A 23,023-nucleotide genomic window follows, 5' to 3' on the forward strand; every position below is an offset into this window, starting at 1 on the left:
CAAGAGAATAGGTGGAGAATTATTCCACAGAAAGGTAGCTGTGAAAAGGCCACATGGCTTTTGCTGGCAGAGATCTGTTAAGGATGGGCCCCTCTCTCCCCGTGGGATTTTAAGCCTTGGGTGGGTAGACAACGTTAGGAAGAAAAGAGACTCGCAGGTGAAATGATTTGCTTGATTTACAATCCACTTTGTTTGGTTTGTTTTAGGGCTGTGATGGCGAACCTATGACCCAAGCCATGACCCCAGTTCAGCTCTGCCACATATGCACACGCACCTCTCATCAGCCAGCTGGTCATCGGGTCTCTGCTGTGCATGCAGGGAGAGCCCCATGCGTGCATGTGCAATCTCCGTGCAGGGAGGTCATGCAGGGAGGTCGCACATGCACCCATAGGGCGTGTGGGGGGAGCATGCATGCACAGGGATGGGGTACATGCAGCAGGGCCATGCATGCATGTGCGGGGGGTTACGGTGGGCCGCATGCGCGGGGTTGAGGGCGCATTGCATTTGGGGGTTTGGGCACTCGATACGGAAATGGTTAGCCATCACTGGTTTAGGGAGATATTGGAAAGGCGAGATGTAAGTCCAACTAAGGCTTTATTTCCCAAGAGGAAGACAACTTTTCACTCCAAATAATTGTGAATTGAGGCTGATGATGCTTATCCTGTGATGAAGAATGTTTGTGGAAGAGGAGATTCAGTCTGGGTCGGCTCAACCTTTTTCGAGTGCCAAATGTCTGGGTTGACTCTTGTCAATTCGAGCAGCCAAGATTGGAGCTCCCAAATAGGAGATGACCAGGCTGAGAATGAGGGCTGGATCAAACACACCATGAGTTTGGAATCTCTACACTCCTGTAAGATACCTAAATTCAGCCCCCCTTGAATCTGTTGACTTTGTCAGGGATGACTCGATAGAAGTATTCCAATGTTTGATGGGTTGCCACAAAGAAGATAATTTCAATCTATTCCCCCAAAGCACCTGAAGGCATGATAAGAAGCAATGGATGGAAACTAATCAAGGAAAGAAGCCACCTAGAGTTAAGGACAAATTTCCTAATAGTGAGAACAATTAATCAGTGCAACAATTTGCCTCCAACTTGCCTCCAACACTGGAGGTTTTAAAGAAGATACTTGATTGCCACTTGCCTGGAATGTTTAGGATCTCCTGGTTGAGCAGGGGGTTGGACTGGAAGACCTCCAAGGTCCCTTCCAACTCTGTTATTCTGCAGTTCTGCTGAGAACAGGATGGCAGAAGAACATGGTATTCTGCAAGGAAGATACTAGCGGAAGTAAGCAAATGAGTGGCAAATGGAGGGAGGCTTCTGTCTTTGCTTCAGAGTAGAGCATATGCCTATATGTATTGATTTATTATAGGTAGTAGTCCTTCACTTACAACAGTTCATTTAGTGACCCTTCAAATTTACAATGGCAATAAACGTGACTTATGACAGTTTTTCATACTTATAACCATTGCAGTATCCCCATGGTCACGTGATCAAAATTCAGACCCTTGGCAACTGACTCGTATTACGACATTTGTATTGTCACGGGACAATACAAATGTGATCCCCTTTTGTGACCTTCTGACAAGCAAAGTCAATGAGGCAGACAGATTCACCTAACAATTGTGTCGCTAACTTACGGTAACAACTGCAGTGATTCACTTAACAAATATGGCAAGACAGGTCATTAAATGGGGCAAAACTCACTTAAAATGTCTTGCTTAGCAACATAAATTTTGGACTGAATTGTGATCACCACACACACATGTGTGTGTGTGCATGTATGTGTGTGGATATATATTTATTTTCTTTTGAGAGCTGGCATCATAATTTCATTTCTAACGTGTGCCAATGTGTTCCCAGAAAGAAAAACTGATGATAAAGGTTATCTCTTATCTTATCTAGAGCAAGTCTGGACTAGTGATTAAGGAACCAGGTTGGAAATATAAATTCAAGTTCCACCTTAGGCACGAAAGCCAGCTCTATGACTTTGGGCCACCACCAGGAGACGGTGGGTTTTAGTCCTGGCTTAGGCATGAAACTCAGTATTAGATATATTTGCTACTTTGAGTTGCAAACCTTGAGTTGAGTTTACAAAAAATAATAAAGGTGGGGATAAAAATAAAATAAAAATAGAACAGGAAGAGATCAGCAGAACAGGACGGAACAGAACTCCATCCCCAACTTCACTTTTGCAACTTTCTTCTCCTGCATCCAACTGTTCAGGGCACCAAATTTGGATTGTGCACGTCCAGTGGTGGGATTCAATTTTTTTTACTACCAGTTCTGTGGGTGTGGTTTAGTGGACGTGGCAGGGGGAGGATACTGTAAAATCCCTCCCATTCCCTCCCAATCAGCTGAGATTTGGGAGGCAGAGAATAGATGGGGGCAGGGGCAGTCAGAGGTGTTAGTTACCAGTTCTCCAAACTACTCAAAATTTCTGCTACTGGTTCTCCAGAACTGGCCAGAACCTGCTGAATACCACCTCGGTGCACGTCCTTCTGATACGAACCTTTTCTGGTGTCTTTCAAGGTGACATTATACATAATGTATCATTTCAGGCTTGAAATATGCTAGTTTTAACCTGGTTTTTACTCCATATGCTCATATATGGAATATATGTATATTTTCATTTCAATTCTATATATTCTCATCCTCTTATCTTAAGTCATATGAAAAACTGATTTCAGTAAGCCACTAGATGGCAGGACCTGTAACTCTCTGCTGCCATCTAAAGGTCAGAGGAATCCCAGCAGTTCAGATCGAGTTCCCCCTGCTACAGCATTCATTTCAATACAATACAATACAATAGCAGAGTTGGAAGGGACCTTGGAGGTCTTCTAGTCCAACCCCCTGCCTAGGCAGGAAACCCTATACCGTTTCAGACAAATGGCTATCCAGCATCTTCTTAAAGACTTCCAGTGTTGGGGCATTCACAACTTCTGGAGGCAAGCTGTTCCACTGATTAATTGTTCTCACTGTCAGGAAATTCCTCCTCAGTTCTAAGTTGCTTCTCTCCTTGATTAGTTTCCACCCATTGCTTCTTCTTCTACCCTCAGCTGCCTTGGAGAATAGTTTGACTCCCTCTTCTTTGTGGCAACCCCTGAGATATTGGAACTCTGCTATCATGTCTCCGTTAGTTCTTCTTTTCATTAAACTAGACATACCCAGGTCCTGCAACCATTCCTCATATGTTTTAATTTCCAGTCCCCTAATCCTCTTTGTTGCTCTTCTCTGCACTCTTTCTAGTCTCCACATCTTTTTTACATCGTGGCGACCAGAACTGAATGCAGTATTCCAAGTGTGGCCTTACCAAGGCCTTATAAAGTGGTATTAACACTTCACGGGATTTTGATTCTCTCTCTCTGTTTATGTAGCCTAGAACTGTGTTGGCTTTTTCGGCAGCTGCTGCACACGGCTGGCTTATATTTAAATGGTTGTCCACTAGGACTCCAAGATCCCTCTCACAGTTACTACTATTGGGCAAGGTACCTGTTAAGTCCTCCAGCTACGACGCCATTGACTATCATTGCTGGCCCCTGATTGGTTACGACACGAGCAGCCAGCTGGCGGGAGAATGCAGCCATTCTATTGGTTCAGCGCCTGACAGCTCTAGTATAAAAGGGCTGTCAGCTGCCAAATGTTGCTGTTTGCTGGGTCGAGGTTTGCCTTACATTTTGCCTTGTTAAACTGTTAATAAAGGTTGTGTTAGCTTCAACCTGCCTTGCCTCAGTTCCTGCCTGCCTCGTTCTCCCTACAGAACAATACCACCTATACTGTATCTGTGCATTTTGTTTTTCTTGCCTATAACCGTGATGGAGACCGTGGCTGCTGGCTACGCCCGGTCGTTTGTACCAACCCCCGCAACCTAGGTGGCCAGGAACTACAGAGCCAGGGCCTGCGGCTGATGCTCTGCAATGCAAGGTCCGTGACCAACAAGGCCCCCCTCATTAATGAGTTGATCTCTGAGGGGGAGCTGGACCTTGCAGGGATAACGGAGACCTGGTTGGGCCACGAGGGTGGTTTACCCCTCGTGGAAATGTGCCCACCAGTTTTCCGTGCATTCCATCAGCCTCGGGCCCTGGGTAAGGGTGGTGGGGTGGCGGTAGTTATACGGGAAGGTCTAGGGCCGAGGGAGTTCACTGTTCCTCAGATATCCGGGTGTGAGTCCCTTGGTGTGAAATGGGGCCCAGGGAGGCAGTGGGGTTTGCTGATTGTATACTTGGCTCCTCGCTATACATCAGCGGCCCTGCCCGAGCTCCTCGAGCTGATCTCGGAGACGGCGGTTGAGATCCCCAAGCTTGTGGTTATGGGGGATTTCAACCTGCCGTCGACGGGAGCAGCATCTGAGGTGGCTCGGGAGTTCATGGCTTCCATGACAGCCATGGGCCTGACCCAATTAATTCAGGGCCCCACACACGAAGGTGGCCACACACTGGACCTTGTTTTTGTATCTGAGCAGTGGACGAGTGATCTGGGTATAGGGGACTTAGCTGTTACACCCCTGTCATGGTCAGATCACTCATGTCTCCGGCTGGACTTCCCTGGCGCTACCCCCCATCGCGAGGAGGCGGGACCAGACGGTCCACGCTGGTACCGCCCCAAGCACCTGATGGAACCGGATAGGTTCCAGATGGAGCTTGGGCCATTACCTGTAGCCCTGACCCGCGCTCGGTCGGAGGACCTAGCGGCCGCCTGGAATAGGGCGGCGGCTGGGGCCTTAGACCGGGTTGCGCCTTTGCGACCTCTCCTGCGGCAGCGACCCACCCGAGCTCCTTGGTATACCGAGGAGCTGAGGGTGATGAAGCGCCATAGGAGACGTCTAGAGAGCAGGCGGAGGTCCTCACGCTCCGAATCTGATCGAACACAGGTAAGAGCCTATTTACGGACCTACCTTGTGGCATTAAGGGTGGCCAAACGTAGACATTGTGCCGCTCTTATTGCATCCGCGGATAACCGCCCTGCCGCCCTGTTTAGGGTGACCCGCTCCCTCTTATCACAGAGGACGCAGGGGGCGCCCTTGCAGGGCAGAGCAGAGGAGTTTGGGGAATATCTGCAGGACAAAGTCGCTCAGATCCGGAGTGGATGGGCCCCCCTCAGTGGACCGGACGGGCCGCCAACAGCGAGTCTTGTGAGACCATTCTGGGAGGAGTTTGATTCTGTTGCCCCCGAGGATTTGGACAGGCTGCGTGGACGGCTGCGACCCACCACATGTTTAATGGACCCGTGTCCCTCCTGGTTGGTACTGGCATCCTGGGAGGTGACCCGAGGCTGGCTTCTGGGCCTGGTGAATGCCTCTTTGGGTGAGGGATCCTTACCAACCGCCTTGAAGGAGGCGGTGGTGAGGCCCTTACTTAAGAGGCCTTCACTCGACCCAATGGAGCTAGCTAATTATCGTCCAGGCTCCAACCTTCCCTTTCTAGCGAAGGTTGTCGAGAATGTGGTGGCGCAGCAGTTTCCACGACACCTTGAAGAATCCGATTATCTAGACTCACGCCAGTCCGGCTTCCGACCCGGGCACAGCACGGAGACAGCCTTGGTCGCGTTGGTCGATGATCTCTGGAGGGCCAGAGATAGAGGTTGTTCCTCTATCCTGGTCCTATTAGACCTCTCGGCAGCTTTTGATACCATCGACCATGGTATCCTATTGCGCCGGTTGGAGGGGATGGGAGTCGGAGGTACCGTTCTGCGGTGGTTCGGCTCCTACCTTTCCGACCGGAAGCAATGTGTGTTGACAGGGGGGCAGAGGTCGACCCCGAGGCCACTCACTTGTGGGGTGCCACAGGGGTCGGTCCTCTCGCCTCTCCTGTTCAACACATATGTGAAGCCGCTGGGTGAGATCATCCGTGGTTTTGGGGTTGAGTACCATCTCTACGCTGATGATACTCAGCTGTATATTTCAACCCCAAACCACCCCAACGAGGCTGTCGAAGTGATGTCCCGGTGTTTGGAAGCCGTCGGGGTCTGGATGGGGTTGTACATATTCAATTCTATTTATTGTATTTTGTAGATTCTTTACATGGACTGTACACCGCCCCGAGTCCCTTTTGGGAGAGGGGGCGGTCTAGAAGCACGGTAAAATAAAATAAATAAATAAATAAATGGCGAACCTATTGCACGCAAGGCGTTGCCTGTAAGCTAGCCAGTGCGTTGAAGCCTCCGGAGCGCGAAAAACCGGCCTGCTAGTTTGGGAACTCACTTCCGGGTTGTTTGCAGGGCTAGCTTTAGCCCTCCGGAGACTTCAGGAGACTTCCCTGAAGGCTCCAGAGGGCAGAAAATGACCCTCCAAACAAACCAGAAGTCACTTTTGGATTGCTCACAGAGGAGTTGTTTTTTGCCCTCCTGAGCCTTCAGGTAAGCCTCCGGAAGGCCCCTGAAGGCTCTGGTGGATGAAAAACAGCCCCACGAACAAACCAGAAGTCCATTCCTGAACTTCCGGTTTGCCCTTAGGGCTGACTTTTCGCTTTCCGGAGGCTTCAGGGAAGCTCCTGAATCCTCTGGAGGGCTTCCGGGGGGGGGGGGGAGGCTGTTTTTGTCCTTCCCAGGCTCCTATAAAGCCTCTGGAGCCTGGGGAGGGCGAAAAAAGCACACCAAAATTGGGGGGAGCACTGGTTGTGCGCACATGTGTGCTGGGGTTGTGCGCATAGCATTATGGGTGTGGAATGGCTGCGCACGACCCTCCTGCGCTCCCCCCGCTTTTGGTACGCGAGCCACAAAAGTTTCGTCATCACTGCCCTATAACATAACAGGTTAAAAACAAGAGACGGAATGTAGCCATCTGGCATTCAGAACAGGGAGCGAGTGACATGTTGTACGGCTAGAACTCAAAAAGACAACTGCAAAACAAATTGCTGCCATATCTGAGTAAACCCTGAGTTGTGAAATTTTAAACATTTTGGAAAGGAGGAGGAGGAGGAGGAGTTTGGTTGCCCAATGGCATCGATCAAACCATGGAGGTGGAATAAATCTGTATGAATTTCCTGTAAGAATATAATTTGCTCAGGAAAGTTTGTTCCAGATTGTGTTTAAGCTACATTGCAATTGACCATGATGTGGTAGAGTTGATGGTCTGACACATCATCAAAGTGCATCAGACTGGAGGACTTTAAGTCAGTGGTAGGATTCAACCGGTGTAACAACAGGTTCGCTTCGCACACATATTGCATTTGAAATCAGCACTAAATCTTAACTTTTTCCTGCAAATCCGGTGAGTAAAACAGCTGAGATGCAACAATCCGTTTGCCCTGCCAATCAGCTGGGCTTCAAACAAAAGAAATATGGGACGGAATAGAGCAGGGGCTGGTGGATGGGGTTAACTGATCGCCGGAACTACCGGTTCGCATGAACCAGTCCGAAACGGCTGAATCCCACTCCTGTTTTAAGTGTCCTGAGTAAGGGGGAGGGGCTGTCTAACAAGAGCAGGGAAGAATAATTCTGGAGAGAGAGAACAGAATGAAATATTTATTGACATTTTGTTGCCTGCTTTTTTTTTTTTTTTTTGCAAGCATAACATTTGAGGTTTTCCTTTATTATTTATTTAAACTTTTCCATATGCACTACAGACAAGCACTGGAGTAATTGTTTTAATTATAGTTTTTTTTTTTAAAAAAAAGGCATGATAGAAATGTTTTTACTGGTTGTAAATTTGACAAAAATGTACCAAAAAACCCCCAGCTGTTTGCACTAGCGGTTGCATAGGGTAGCTTGTATGTGTGGTAGCTTGTTTGTGTGGCGTCTGAGCAAATATTCAATTGAAAGTGTACACAAATTGTGCAAGTGGTCCTCAACTTATGACCACAATTGAGCCCAAAATTTATGTTGCTAAGTGAGAAATTCGTTGAGTTTTCCCCACTTTATGATGTTTCTCACCACATTTGTTAAGCGAATCACTGTACTTCTTGAATTAGAAATGTGGTTGTTAAGTAAATCTTTGCTTATCAGACGTTCTCAAAAGGTGGCTTTGGGACACTGCAACCGTCATAAATGTGAGTCAGTTGTCAAGTATCTGAATGTAAATCACCTGACCATGGGGATGCTGCAATGGACATAAGTATGAAACATGGTCATAACTCACTTTTTTCAGTGCTGTTGTAACTGAACTGTTGTAAGTCGAGGACTATCTGTACAGTTAACCTGATTTCAGCCACTACAGGTAGTCCTCAACTTATGACAAGCAGGATCATAATTTTCAATGCTAAGCAAGGCACTTGTTAAGTGAGTCAGTTTTACAATCTTTTTGCCATGGTTAAGTGACTCACCGAAGCTGTTCACAAAGTCGTTAAGTGAATCTGGCTTCTATTTACCTACTTTGCTTGTCCAAAGCCAGCTGGGAAAGTACAGGTAGCAACCCTGTGATGCTGTAGCTGTAAATCTATGCCTGTTACCAAGAGCTGGAATTTTGGTCACGTCTGTGGGAATGGTGCAACAGTCGTAAATGCAAGGACGGTTGTAAGTTACTTTTTTCCAGTGCTGTTATAACTTCAAATGATTGCTAAACTTAATGGTTGTAAATCAAGAACTACCTGTGTGGTTAAGAATGGGGCTTGGAATGCCTGCAGAGGGAGAAAGGATTAACAGAGTTGGAAGGGTCATCTAGTCCAACACCCACCCACCCTGCCCAAGCAGGAGACCCGCCTACACCATTTCTGACAAGAGGGCAGTCCAGTCTCTTCTTGAAAGCTTCCAGTGATGAAGCTCCCACAACTTCTGAAGGCAACTTCTGTTCTATTGGTTGTTGAATCTCTCCTTGATTAGTTTCCATCCATTATTCCTTTTCTGGCCTTCAGGTGCCTTGGAAAATAGCTTGACTCCCTCTTCTTTGGGGCAGCCCCTGAGATATTGGAAGACTGCTATCATGTCTCCCTTAGTCCTTCTTTTCATTAAACTAGACATATCCAGTCCCTGCAACTGTTCTTCATATGTTTTAGTTTCCAGTCCCCCTAATAATCTTTGTTGCTCTTCTCTGCATTTTCTCTAGAGTCTCAACCTCTTTTTTTATAGTGCGGTGACCAAAACTGGATGCAGTACTCTAGGTGTCGTCTTACTAAGGTTTTATAGAGTGATATTAGCACATCACTTGATGTTGAAGCTCATGGCTTTCACAAAACGATGGCCTCACTATGCCTTGCCTTCTTTAAGTCAAGAGTTTTCATACTCGCGCACACGCACCCTGCAACAGCCCCTCTGCTCTAACCGCCGTTTCGTGCTGGAAAACTGGGCTTCAAAGCCTTCACACTCCCTCCCCGGCGGGAATCGCACCAGTCTGCTTGCAACATTACTTTAGCCCGAGATCCTTCCGCACACATCGCAAAGTAGCGCCTTAGCCATTCTTTCTCTAGGCCAAGAACAGAGAGGCGGAGGGAAGGCACTTCAAAGGGAGGGAGGGGGCGAATGGGGGTGGGGGAGGAAGAGAGCGCCTGAAGGACTCCTCCGAGTGTCAGCCTCATAGGGAAGGACCAACCGCTGGCCAGCAGCACCCAAAAGGCCAGGCGGGGCAGCCAATATTGCTCGGTGCCAGATGGGCATGGCATTCCACGCGCGAGCTCCCTTGCCAGCGTCGACTTGGAAGCCCGAATCCCCCATACATACGGCAGGAGCCCACGAACGGTAGTCTCGCTCCACGAGCGGCGAAAGTGGCTGGCTGGGCACCTTCCTTACTAGACCAAGGAGGGGAACCCACCGGTTGGTGCTGTCGCCCGTCCTTCCCTACCAACTTCTCTCCCTCCGCAAAAAATAAAATAAAAAATAATGCACCCCGGCAAACCTCACGCGCTGTGATCTGGGTGGGTGGTGGTAGGCCAGGTGTTTTAAGAATAAGTCTAGACACGCGCCAGGGGTGGAGAAGAGTTGCGAGGGGAAGGGTAGGAAAGACGCTTGGGGAAGGCATAAGAGGTGCAGGGAAGCTGTCTCCACGCCCGCGCGTGGGTCTGACCCCAGGGCGAGTTGGTAGAGAGCGGGACCTCCTCGGGAACTCGAGGAGATGTTCACCTACTTGGAAAGAAAAGTGGAGTTGACAGGTTGGTCGCCGGGCCCAACCGGCTGCCCACGCCTGCTCCCTCTCGCTGAGTTCGCCCAGGAGCGGCCCGCGCCCTAGTCCGTTCCCGGCCGCGGGAGTTCTGTGCTGCCAGACCAGCCTCCGCCTCGAGCGCTTTCCAGCTCCGAGGGGGTGATGCTCTGTCTCTGGTCCTCGGCCGGTGGATCGTTTCCCCTCCCCCCCCAAAAAGCGAAGGCACGAAAGTTCTCACCCCTCTCCTCGCTCAGGCCGTGGGAATCGTGGGGGTGGGAGAACCGTAGGCCTCGATCCGAAGGGGATTTAGCAAAGGGAAACTGCCCCACCTGAAAGCCAGACATTTTGGTTGGAGAGCCTGCTCATGGCCAGTTTTAACTTCTACATTTACAGTTTAGGCTTCCATTATAGTAGAAGTGAACTTATTTTATTTTTTTTAACCTATTTAAAACATGTATACAGCCATTCATCATTCAATCAACTCTGGACATGTCTGAAAAGTGCTTTTTATAGAGCAGAGAAATTTTTTTGGGGGGGGGAAGGGGTAAATTTGGTGAAGATGAAGGTAAACCAAATTATTCCAACTGAGTTATTACCAGTGGGGAGTGGTATGTGATGCTGGGGCACTCACTTGCATGCTGTATCTTGCACACAAGCACCATTGACTGTAGGTAAAAACAACAATTGGGAAAACAAATGACTGTAGCTCTCAAGATGGGTTTAAACATAATAGGTTCACTCCACTGTCATTTTAAACTTCCAAACAAATATGTAATTGCAGACTTGCACTTAATACAGAGGCTTATAACAAAGATAACTAAAGTGAGGAAATTCTGGGCTGAAAGAGATTCAAGTTGAGCCCTAAACCTGTTTCCATCTCTTTTGGCGCAATGGCAGCTAGTTCTGATATAGGTGACTGGTTTGCCTCATTGTAGTAAGCCAAACCTAATATGGTGAAGTACCATTGCGTCATCTACATGATTGATAAAGGCAGGGTTAAGAAATCAGGCTAAGCTGAGGCATGGTTTGACCAATATGGTTTGTTGGCTAAGCCGCAAGTGGCTGTATTACACAATACTGGCCTTAGTGGACAAACATATTGGCTGCATTAAAAAGGTAGGCTAAGCCAACTCAGGAACCGTGGCTTAGAGTTCAGGCTAAAATAGGAACATATATTGTGTCTATTGGCTTTAAAGGGGGTTATTTAAGCCTAAAGTACAAGCTAGTGTGCAAGAGCTGTTTTGCAAGGCTTGCTCCTCAGGTCTCTGTGAAAACTCCCTGCCGTTAACAGATAATCCTGAAACATTGAGCAATACCACAAAAACTGTCTGTAGGCCAAGCAAGGGTTTTTATATATCAACTTCCAGAAGAGAATGTATGTAGCTCAGGGTTGAACTGTGGAGCATTTGGTACTTATCAGCATTAGTGAATGCGGTGTTTGCGCCCTCTTTTTTATGGTAATTTGCCCTGTCGGTGTTGGTGGAACTGTGGTTTTCTTGACTGTTTGCCTGGTGTTAATTCCTGCTTATCTGGGTGCTGGGTGCTGGAGGGAGGAAGGAAGGGAGTGAATGAATAAATGCACGTATTATACATTCATGAATGAATTAGATAGCCCAGCCTTGAGATATTATTGGTTATCATAGCATGCTGATGATTCCAGGCCCTCAACCAATGGATGGCCTCCATTCAGCAGTTTCACGTAGATTTTAAACACAAGGAGAATCCTGAGGCATCCCACAAACAATCCCCCTATACACACACTGCACTAACTGGAATCGATCACAGAGAAAGCTGGTGTACCACCTTGATACAGTACCTCCCACTCCCAGTCTTTGCATCCAGTCTAGAAGGATACCATGATTATCTGTATCGGAATCACTAAGAAGATCAAAGGACGGATACACTTCTCCGATCCAGCCCCTTACATCAACAAGTGTGACCACTGCTGTGTCCATACTGCACCTTGGCTCAAAACCTCATCGGCCTCACTGAAATGGGTCGAAGTAATATCTTTGTTCCGGGATTGTCTGGAGCAGTTGCTTGATCGCTTCTCAAACAACCTTCCCTTAAAAGGAAAAGTTGGAGACTGGTCAAAAATAGTCCAGGATCATTGGCTCCATCTATGGCTTCTTAAAGAGGGGGCATGCATGCCACTACATCCTCTTTCAAAGCCAGGGGGAAAAAAAGCCTCTGTTAAGGAAGCTGATACCAGGACATGGACCCAACCCCACAGATCAACCTAGGAGGAGCCCAAGTAGCCGAGCTCACATTCAGAAGGGACCTGCTCACTCCTTTAGGAATCCCAGTTCAAACCAGCTGTAAAATCCTCCCGGTTCGGCTGAACTGGCAGGGATGATTGTCGTTAGTTTTGCAAACCTGTAGTAAAGAAAAAAAGAGGATCACGTGGGTCAGGTGTCAGCCGTGCGATCGTCGGAAGGTTTCCCTCTGCTTTTTAAAGCATTTTTTTTCCTGCCGGTTTGGACGAATAGGCAGGGAAAAAAATGCTTTAAAAAGCGGAGGAGGGGGAGGCTTCCGACAATCGCGTGCCTCACCGCTGATCCTCGTGATCATTGGAAGCGTTTTCTCCACTTTTAAAAGCATTTTTTCCTACCGGTTCGGGCAAATGGGCAGGGGAAAAATGCTTTAAAAATGGGGGGGGGGGGAAGCTTCCGAAGATCAAATAGTCCAGGCAGGTTAAAAAAAAAGGTTTAAAAAGTGAAAAAAAGTTGGCCACTCCCACCCAGTCACATGACCCACCAAGCCACGCCCACAGAACCAGTGTTTTCAAAAAAATTAGATTTCACCACTGGTTCAAACCCATTCTTGTGTTTATGCAGAACCATGTCCCCGGGGTCCTCAACTTTCTCAACTAGAGTGGATTTGAATGAATTATTCACCAAATATTCCTCACAATGGCTCTGCAGATGTTCCTGTGGCTTGTCCCTCCCCAGCAAAGGGGAGTGAGTCACCTTAAACAGAACTAAACTGGTGGTTACTGGAATTTGCAATAAGGAAGGAAAATAATGCCATTTTGCCACTTTTCGCAATGTAATTCCGAATACGGGGGTTTAATTAAGTTTGACTATTCTTCAACAGTGATCAAGGGTCTCTTCTGCCACTTCTTTTTCTGGAGCACCTCAAAAAACCAAAAAATGGATCCAGGATTGACACATAGGAAAAGGCCATATAGGGTGCAAGGACTCTTATCACTGTTCAGTACAGGCTGCCATTAAAAAGATGAACTGTGCTCCTGGTTCTTTGGGAAAACTAGAGAGCGCAACCCTATAACCGTGATGGCGAACGTATGGCACACATGTCCTAGGTGGCACATCTGGGCACGCAAGCTGTTGCCCTAACTCAGCTCCACTGCATGCGCGCACACCTCGTTGGCCAGCTGATTTTCGGTCAAAAGTGGGAGACATGCATACATGCGCGGAGTGTGTGCCCCATATCTGGTGCCAGGAGGCTGCAGAGAAGCCTGCTAGGCCCAAAATGGGGCATGAGGGGTCGTGCGCATGTGCAGGGGGGTGGGGGAGCACGCGGGGTCACGTGTAAATGCATGGCGGTGGGGAGAATGCCCCATTTTTGGTCCTAGAAGGCTGCAGGGAGGCCTGCTAGGTCCAAAACAGGGCACAAGGGGGGGTCACAATCATGCGCAGGGGGTGGGGGGAGAATGGGTAGTCACGTGCACACATAACATGGTTGGGGCATACCAGGGAGGTTGTGCATGCATTGGATTATGACTGTTGCACGTGCGTGCACACTTGGCACATGAGGACAAAAAGGTTAGCCATCACTGCCCTATGAGGTAGGGCCGCATCAGCAAGGCAAAGGGCAGTCAGAGAGTCATCTGACCCTGGCAATGGACTCATATTAAGGTCTTCCACTATTAAGTCATGTTGCAATTACCCCCAGACAGAACTGTAATGCTTTGGGCCCTTCATGACTTGAACAGGCCCATAACTGCCTGCTGTTTTCTACAGCCCACCCTCAACCAGATGATCAGAGAGTCATACAGATGACAGCAAATCTCTCCCCTCCCTCCCCAAATTCCCAGGTTCCAGCTGGTGCCAAACCTGGGACTCAAGTGGGAAACTCTGCCCAGCCCACCCAGGTCTTGGTAATACAAGGGAGATTGGCCACTTCATCCATGACTGAATTGTGAATGAAGACAGATTTTAAAAGTGCTTATAGTCAAGGCTGTTTTCCCAGCTGCAATTGATGGCTACGAAGGTTGGACCATAAGGAAGGCTGAGCGCCAAAGAATGGAGGCCTTTGAACTCTGGTGCTGGAGAAGACCCCTGCACTGCGTCCCTTGGACTGCAACTGTCAATAGTCTAATAAATGAAATTTGAGTCTGAAAGAGAAGGTGGGGGCATCTCAGAAGGATATTGCTGTCTCAAACCCCCCTCTCCCTCCTTCATTTGGGGGATAATATAAGTGAAGGCGATCAAACCGTTCAGTCCTAGAGGAGATCAACCCTGACTGCTCTTTAGAAGGCCAGATCCTGAAGATGAAACTCAAATACTTTGGCCACCTAATGAGAAGGAAGGACTCCCTGGAGAAGAGCCTCATGCTGGGAAAGATGAGGGTAAAAGAAGAAGGGGACGGCAGAGAATGAGGTGGCTGGATGGAGTCACTGAAGCAGTCGGCGTGAGCTTAAATGGATTCCAGAGGATGGTAGAGGACAGGAAGGCCTGGAGGAACATTGTCCATGGGCTCCTGATGGGTCAGACACGACTTCGCAACTAACAACAACAAATAATCCAACATTCAGGACCAACATCCAGAGTTGTTGGATTTCATAAAATGCTGATGTTACGATACCCTATTAAGGAGCCAATTTAATATATAAAGTGATTAGTGAGGACTGAATGTCAAAACTGTTCTTAAATAATGGCTCTGAGCCATCTTACATCTGTCACAATTTCAATCTTCCTGCTTTCTGTTTCTTGCCCTCCTAATTTCTTCCCACCTCTAGTTTCCCCCTCCCAGGCCAAAATACATTCCTAACAACTACTAGCACCACCTCTCACACTACACACCAACTCAGCCACAGTTAATCTAGCACAGGAGCATCAATACACCCATCTGGCCACTCCTGCCTTCATGTACTCAACAGCCTGTATGGGTCTCTAGCAAATTCTACTATCCAATAGGAGAAAAAAATGTCTGTAGCTCAGGGTTTGAACTATTCTTGATACTCTCAGCTTGGTTGGTTTCCTAGCGTTGTTTTGTTACTATAATGTTATATAGATGTTAAAGGGACACGGCGGCCCAGTGGCTAAGACGCTGAGCTTGTTGATCAGAAAAGTTGGCAGTTTGGCGGTTCAAATCCCTAGCACCATGTAACGGAGTGAGCTCCCGTTATTTGCCTCAGGTTCTGCCAACCTAGCAGTTTGAAAGCACGTAAAAATGCAGTTAGAAAAATAGGGACCACCTTTGGTGGGAAGGTAACAGCGTTCCATGTGCCTTTGGCATTGAGTCATGCCCCATGACCACAGAGACGTCCACGTCTTTGGCTTTTGAAACAGAAATGAGCACCATCCCCTAGAGTCATAAATAAGTAGCACATATGTACGAGGGGAACCTTTACCTTTATATAGATGTTACATTATCAGTGTAAAGGACAATGGAGTTTCCTGGTTGTTAATACATAATCTGCCTCAGCAGTCTTAGTTAGATTGTAGTTTCTTCCTCAACGGTTCCTTTATTAGGCTGTTTTCTTTTCCCCCCCTGTTTTTCTTGTGCGGTTTCCTGCTTATTTGGTGTTGGCTGCTGGAAGGTGGGCTAACAATAGTTTATATAAATTAATAATAGTTTATTAATTGTATATGCTACTTCCCTCCCAGCAATTCTGGGTGGTTTTACAGTGGTTAACATATGCAGAAATCAATTCAGAAATAAAACACACACACACACACACACACACACACGACAGAACAAAGAACAATGGAAAAACAAACAAACAAAAGAACATTGGAGAGGAAGAAAAAAGAAGAAAAGTCACAGTCATCTTTGCAAAGATCTAGGCAAATAGGTTGGGAGGTGTTGTAGATTGTTTGCTTCCTTCGTAGCTTTTGCTCGTGTCTTTTAAATTGTATATCAATTTATCTCTATGTATATCTGTGTGCTTATTGACAATCGATTTCTCAGAATGCCAAGCTGCTACCGTGCTCCTGTGGAACCACAGTCTCCCCTTCTTTCTCCAGAGATAAAGATCACCATCCCAAGTAGTTATGAAGTTGCAGAGAACCTAGGGATCCAGGCCATCTCCAGGGAAATGCCCAGCCTTCACTTTGGGCAGCTGGTGAGGATCACATGGAAAACTCAGGAGATGGGCAGCTGGGCCTCAACTGGAACCAAGACCTGCTAGCCACCAGCCAGCAGGTAAGCTGCACTCCATCAAACCGCAGGGGTCTCTTCAGCCCAACACTGGCTTCTGCCATAATTCTCCATCATTGCTCACATGAATATCCAGGGTCATTACAGCTTTAAGACCTACCAGCGCTCTAGGCATGTCAGAAGGTGTGCTGGCAAGTGCCCTGATGGTCATTCCCAACCACACATTATTGACCTAAGAGTTATCACAGTTGTCAATCACAGCAAACAATAAGGGACGCAAAATAAACAAAATCCAAACAGACTTCGATCCCTCCATAACTAAAGTCCACTTTCAGATACCATTTTCTGCTGGTGCTGCTGGTACATATTACGAGAACGTGAACAATAGTTTTCACACTGACCAGCAACTATTCATAAGTAGTGGCAGATAAATTATTGTAAGAACTATCCAAATGTCAAACACACATATTCCAGATTTTGCAGCTATTAAATTCTGCATACCCATTGGCCTAATTCATTTCCTAGCTCCAAATTTCATGGAGGGTTTTTTTTCCAGTGTTTTGCAAAATATGTGGGAATGGAATAAAATAAAATAAAATAAATAAATAATGGATGCCAGTTTCTGTGTGCTGCCCTTCCAAATACTGGTATTTTCAATAACTTTACCCCTCAGTTGTAGCCTTAGAGACAATATCCCTTGTGAATATATTTTTGAAAATAAGTCTTTTTACCAAAGAGATAAATGTAGTTGTTTTAAATGCACAATTAGGAGATTGTATAGTTTGTCTATGACTTGTTCAAAGGCCTTAGAGTTATAGTAGTTTTGTTGTTATTCTTAACAAGTTCTATAACTCTAGTACAGTAGTCAGAGTCAATTAAGAGATAATAGTTCGATCTAAATGTTTTCTGGCAAAAGAGAAAAATATTCCAAAAAGGTTGGGAAGGATGATGATCAGAAGCAAAGTAAGCTTCCTGTGTAATGCATCAAATGAATATTCTATGATGCCAGAAATGTGCAATGAGGTTCCTTCTAGTTATATGGAAGGCAAAATATCAGAAAATTAAACATCTGAATTTGGCAGGAAGCAGGGAAATGGAGGGGAGGGGCAGGAAACATGAACAGTTTTTGAGCATTTATTTATGTATGAAAATGTAAATAGTATCTATCCTCTGCTATAGTCCATCATCATCACCACCATCACCTAAAATCCTGATTTTGGGATACGAATCTGCATGCCCTTCCTCAAAAAATATCTCTGCCAGTACAGTTTGGGCTGTATTCCGTACTTGGCTGGACAAGTTAAATCCCATGTAATGAGGCTTAACCCCCGCACTGAGCCTCAGAGAATCTGGGCAGGGGGCCAACCAGCTAGGCCCGTATCCCTGGGGAGCGGGGAGTAGGATTAGCACAAGAACCACCACCCCCTTTCGCCATCCCTCCCCCAACCCCCGGAGCAGTGGCAGGATCAGCAGCTGTTGCAGCCAAAATTGCTGGAAACCAACCCTCTCCTTAGGCGCTCTTCCTCCCTCCTTTTCTCTCACACACTCCGTGCCAATTTCAGTTCCCCGAGGCTTCGGTTACGCTGGCTCGGGTCTCTGGTCAGGAGCCAAGCGCCTCCAGTCAGCGCCAGAGGAAACGCTCGGGTATCGGCAACGCCCTCTGCGCGCACAGGTAACACACGCCCACGTTGGCCACCTTTGCGGCGCGCCTTGGACGCTCCCCCCACCTACATCTCTCTCCCACGTCCGCCTGGTCAGCCTGCGCCCTTCCTTCTTTCCAGTCCGGCCTCCGCTGACCTCACTGTGGGAACAATCGGCCGGATGAAGCTCCGCCTGTTCCCGGGCTGCCAGTTTCTGAAGACAACCCGAAGGCTGGGGAGGCGTCGAGGAGGTGAAAATTACGGCTGTTGTCACGAAGGCCACGTGTGCATATCTCTGCTCGGCGTTTTGCCGGTGATTCTCCAGGCGAGCTAAGTCTGGAGAGGCTCTTCTAAGCCAACCAGCGCTGTCAGTTGGCCCCATCCCGAGGAGGGGGAGTCGGTCCCGCTGAATTTCACGGACCGATTCGTCTGAATCCAGCCAAAAAGTGAGTCCGCCTCCGTTCAGGCTGGAAAAGAGAGGGAAGCAGCCTTTCCCAGTCTGACGCTGTCCAAAATATTGGACCAGCTCTTTTCATTTCTAGCCAAGTACAGTCCCAACAGCCAACATCTCCGAGAGACATCAAGAGAGGGATGTGTGGTGAACAGTAGAGAACTGCAGTACCTTTCCATTGTAGCAATCCTAATTTGATTCAACATTTACATTAAAATTGCATTTCTATTTTATGACTCCACTTCCCAGTTCTTTTATGAACAGCTGGAACAGGGTTCAAATAAATCTACCCAAGACTTGTGGGTAGCTGTAGGACTAAAGAAGTAAGCCAATGTTTTCCAACTCCCAGAATTCCCCCGCCAGTAGGCAAATCATTATAATAAACCATATACAGTTGGCACATAGGCTGAAGTTAATACTAACTGTAAACATTGGTACATGTCCTTAACTTCCTTGTTTTTAACCTCTTCCCAAGCAAAGACTTGTATCATTAAATATATCGTGAGATTGTTATCCATCCATCCATCTCCAAGAAAGTGTTCAAATGAAATGCATCAAGATACTAAAACAAAAGCAGCGGAAATGCATTATATTTTAGTCTTTTTATTTATATACCATCCACTCTTCTAATGGTTTTCTGTGTGTCATAAAGTACAATATCATTAACATGTGCTACTACTACTACTAATAGATGGAATAGATGGACAACTGTGGTTTTGAAAGGCTTCAGACAATAAAACTTCTTGAATAAAAGAGGACTTGCTTCATTGCCTGAGCAATATAACCCATTGTCTCATAAATCTATAATATATAACATCGAAGTCATGAATTTGAGATGGGCAGTTCTATAAATTGAAATATGAAATTTAAATAAATAAGGGCTCAACCACAGGGAAAGCTGGAATGCACTGGTAGGAATTAATGCTTTATGTTCAGGGTAGGCTATGTAAGACTTTGAATTGAGAAAACAAAGGTGCATGGCCCCAAATTGTAGTTTCTTGTGTAAACTATAGCTAAGCAGTGCACTATGGTTAAGAGTGCACTTCTCAGCCATATGTGTGTGTGTGGGGAGGTTGATTCATAACAGATAAGTAAATTCAGAATAGCTCAAATTATTGAGAGGAGGATAAGTGGTAACAAAAAAAAGTTGCATTAAAAAGTTGCATTAAAAAGAGGTGCCTACTGTCCCTGGTATTCGTAGTCATATCATGTATTCATAATCATGTCTATACTTAACATCTGTTATCTAATTCATGCTTGACGAAATAAAATAAAGAAACTATCTTGCACTCGCGGTTTGTTCCCAAACCAGCTTCGAAAAGGGCGCCCCGGTTGCGGTAAAGAGGTGGGCACGCCTGACGCTTTGGCACCCAACACCTGCAGGCGCCTCTCAGGGGCTGCGGGCGGCGGTTTGTTTAGCACAGCTGGCAACTCGCGCGCCCGCGCGCACACAAACAGGCGGGCGGGCGCGCCGCTCTCCGGAGCCTTCCTTGACTCCCCGAACTCCGATCCACCCATCCTCCTGTTTTCCAGGTTTCCCGCCCAACCGTCGCCAGCAGAGCCCGTGAGGTCAGCGACGGCGGCGCGTCGAATGAGCTGTCTGGGCTGAGAAAAAGGGGTGGCCGGTGGGCGGGTGACTCGGGCAGGCGCAGTGTGGGGCCCCGCTGAGGGAAGAAGGCGGGGGGGGAGGAGGGGGAGGGGCAGGAGGTAGAGAGAGCGCCGCCAACGTCTTCCCCTCCCCCTCCAAAAGAGACGTCGAGGAGAAAATATCCTCACGCCTCCCCCCCTTCAACTCTTGTTTCTGTGGGGGGGGGGGCAAAGCGAAGTGTGTATGTATGGGGAGGGGGCGCCGCCTCTAAAGGCGACGCGGAGCCCTTCCTTGCGGCGTCCGCGACGTCGAGGGTGGCTGCTCGGCAACCGCCGCCTCAGGCGGAGAGGGGGAGGGGCCGGGCCAGGCAGCCCGTCAGTCAGTCAGCCGGGCCGTCAAGTCACGTGCAACACCCTCTGAGGCAGAGCCGACGCTACCTCCCTCCCCCTCCCCCACCCGCTCCAACTTCCTGGCTCGCGGCCGGGCTGAGGGGACCAAGAGAAGGGAGAAGCGGCCCCAGGCCCTCCCCCCCTCCCGTGTGACACCACAGACGCACATGTATGCCACACGCGGGCGCGCGCGTTCTCTCTCTCTCTCTCTCTCACACACACACATACACAAACCTAAAGCCCCCCCCCGCGCGCGCGCGCGCCTCTCCGCCCGCCCGCCCTGCTTTCTCGCTCCTCCGTCTTCCCTCAGCAGCAGCTGGAGGAGCTGTCAAAACTTCCATCTCCGCCCGCCCGGGCCGCCGTCGCCGCCTCCACTTCCCGCTAGGGCGGGGGGGGGGAGGGGGGAGGAAGGGCGCCGGGCCAACGTTACAAGGAAGCGGCGGAACTCCACAGCCTGAGCGCAGCTCTCGGAGGCCGCGTCGCCCGTCCGCCCGCGAGCGCGCCCCAGAGGAGAAGGCGTCGGCCGTGTGCCCCCCCCCGCGCCCGTTCCGTTCCCCTCCCCTTCGTCCTCCGAGCCTCTCCGAGGGGGTCTAATTGCGGTGTGGCTGAGGCGGGCCCTCCTCTCCTCCTCCCCATGCGGCTACCTGCGCGCTGGTCCGCGGCGGCTGAGGCCAGCGATGCGAGGCGGAGGTAGAGGAGGAGGCGCAGGAGGCGGTCGTGGTGGTGGCCGAGGAGGACCCGCAGGAGAAGGGGAGCCGCAGCAGCCTCCGCCGCTGCTGCTGCCGTGGCCGTTGGAGCAGGAGGAGCGTCGCGCTAGTCCTGCCGCCGCACTCTCGCCGTCCCCGCTCGCCGCCCTCCATGCTTCTTCCCCGTCCGGCTGACCAGGATGTCAACCGAGCAGCAGAGCCTGACGCCGCCGCCGCCCCGCGAGCCGGGGGCTTCCCCCACGGCCGCGGCCGCCGCGACAGACAAAAGACCGAGGGGCCGGCCTCGTAAAGATGGCGCTTCCCCTTTCCAGAGAGTCAGGAAGAAGTAAGTTCCGTGCGGGCGTCGCTGCGAGCCGGAGGAAGCCCGGAGGAGCGCTGTCAGCCCCGCCGGGGCGTCCGCCCTCCGCTCGGTACTCCGGTTTGCCGTGTCGCCAGCCCCCCCCCCGGCTCTCCTGCCGTTTCTTCCTCACCTGCGCTGCCCTTTTGCTCTGCCCCGCTCCCCCCTTCTTTTGTTTTTCTCCTTTCCTTTCCCCAGTCCCAGCGCCCTGTTGGGAATGGCCCTCACCTTTCCCTCCTGTCCCCTTCTCCTTCTCCCCCCTTTGTCACCGTCCTCCCCACCTTAATTTCCCCCTTGCTTTCAACTTATATTCCCCTTTCTCTGCCACTCTTCTTTGGCACTGAGAAGAGCTTCCCTGACCTTTTTTTTCTCCTATCACTTTCTTTTTCCTCGTTTGTCACCCGCCTGTTTTAATCTTTCTTTAATTAATTCTAGCTTCACTCACCCACACATCCCCTTTTTTTAAAATTCCCAATCATCTCTCTTTAAAAAATAAAATAAAATAAACTTATTTTGGACTTATTCTCCCAGAAGGGGATTACTTCCCTTCCACCCTTTCTGTGGTGTACATTGCAAATCCACCAACCTTAGGCATGTAATTGTGTAATGGGAAGCTCCTCCCCAGGAGCTGTCAAAAGGCACAGCGAGGGGTATACACAACTAGCAGAGAATGGCTGGTGGAAAGCCTGGGTTGTTTTGGCTTTGTTTCTGGATTCTGCCATATTTTTCTACTTGAATCCCAAGAGTTAATGTGCTGAAATCAAACTTGTGTCTCATTCTTGCAACACTAGTTGATGTAAATGTGGAGCATCCTGTACTTTGTATTTGGCAGTGAATCATGTGGTTTGGGTTTGCCAGGAAATAGAGAATACAAATATATTTTGTATAAAGGTTCAGGACTGCTTTAGTATTGCTCTCTATATTATGTTAATTTGGGCTCACATAATTCAGATTAAGATGCTTTTCTGCTCATTTTGGAAGAGTGCAATTTGCTACCACCCTCTACACAATCCCATAAGAGCAACGATTTTCTTCGGACAACTAGCAAACTTTGGAAAATAACTAGTTCACATTTTTATCCCAAACAAAAATCAGTGTGCTGTACTTGCTTTCAAAAGTTCAGAAATGGAAAAGCTACATAGGAAACTTTATAAACCATTTTTGTATTTCCCTACATAATGTTGCTGTTTATATTGCTGTTTAATAATCTATTCGGTTCATGTGATACTGTGTAAAACAAGCTTTTATCCTCAAGCAAAATTCAGACCTATGTATTTTTCATGCAAAAAAGTCTTTACATAGTGACAGTGTCTTTTTACACCTTCCCTGATTCCAGCATATTACAAAATGTTTAGAAGACACTGTATCTTTGGTTAAGGAAGGTATTTAGTCTGTCAATTGATTTTCAAAACACCACACTACCACTCAGTTTTTCCCTGTCTGATGTTCTTCACAGTCATTATGGCTACAGGTTCTGAACACCATGGTTCCAGCAAAAATGGAGAACAGGCTGGATACATTTTTCTATAGTTGGGTATTTACCGGAAAAGTTTCTAATATCT

General features: G+C 48.3%; 2 protein-coding genes across 8 annotated transcripts in view; one reads left to right on the plus strand and one right to left on the minus strand.

Moving 5' to 3' along the window:
* Window positions 1-11,881: 11,881 nt before the first annotated feature.
* Window positions 11,882-21,306, minus strand: LOC309401154 (uncharacterized protein). Its single transcript, XM_081970179.1, has 4 exons — window positions 21,062-21,306; window positions 17,853-18,456; window positions 12,273-12,380; window positions 11,882-12,164 (listed from the first exon to the last, which is right to left on the minus strand). Exon 2 carries the CDS (start codon window positions 18,369-18,371, stop codon window positions 17,928-17,930), a length of 444 nt encoding a protein of 147 aa, XP_081826305.1. The 5' UTR covers window positions 18,372-18,456; window positions 21,062-21,306; the 3' UTR covers window positions 11,882-12,164; window positions 12,273-12,380; window positions 17,853-17,927.
* KMT2C (lysine methyltransferase 2C) overlaps window positions 21,093-23,023 on the plus strand; it is a 185,063-nt gene continuing 183,132 nt past the window's right edge. For all 7 annotated transcript variants that reach the window (XM_081970156.1, XM_081970160.1, XM_081970159.1 and 4 more), the window contains exon 1: window positions 21,093-21,449. In XM_081970156.1, coding sequence (XP_081826282.1) covers window positions 21,304-21,449 — 146 coding nt within the window. In that variant the 5' untranslated portion in view covers window positions 21,093-21,303. The remainder of the gene's footprint in view (window positions 21,450-23,023) is intronic.

Source organism: Natrix helvetica (genome assembly GCF_964273705.1).
Source record: "Natrix helvetica genome assembly, chromosome: Z".
Classification (NCBI taxonomy): Eukaryota; Metazoa; Chordata; class Lepidosauria; order Squamata; family Natricidae; genus Natrix; species Natrix helvetica.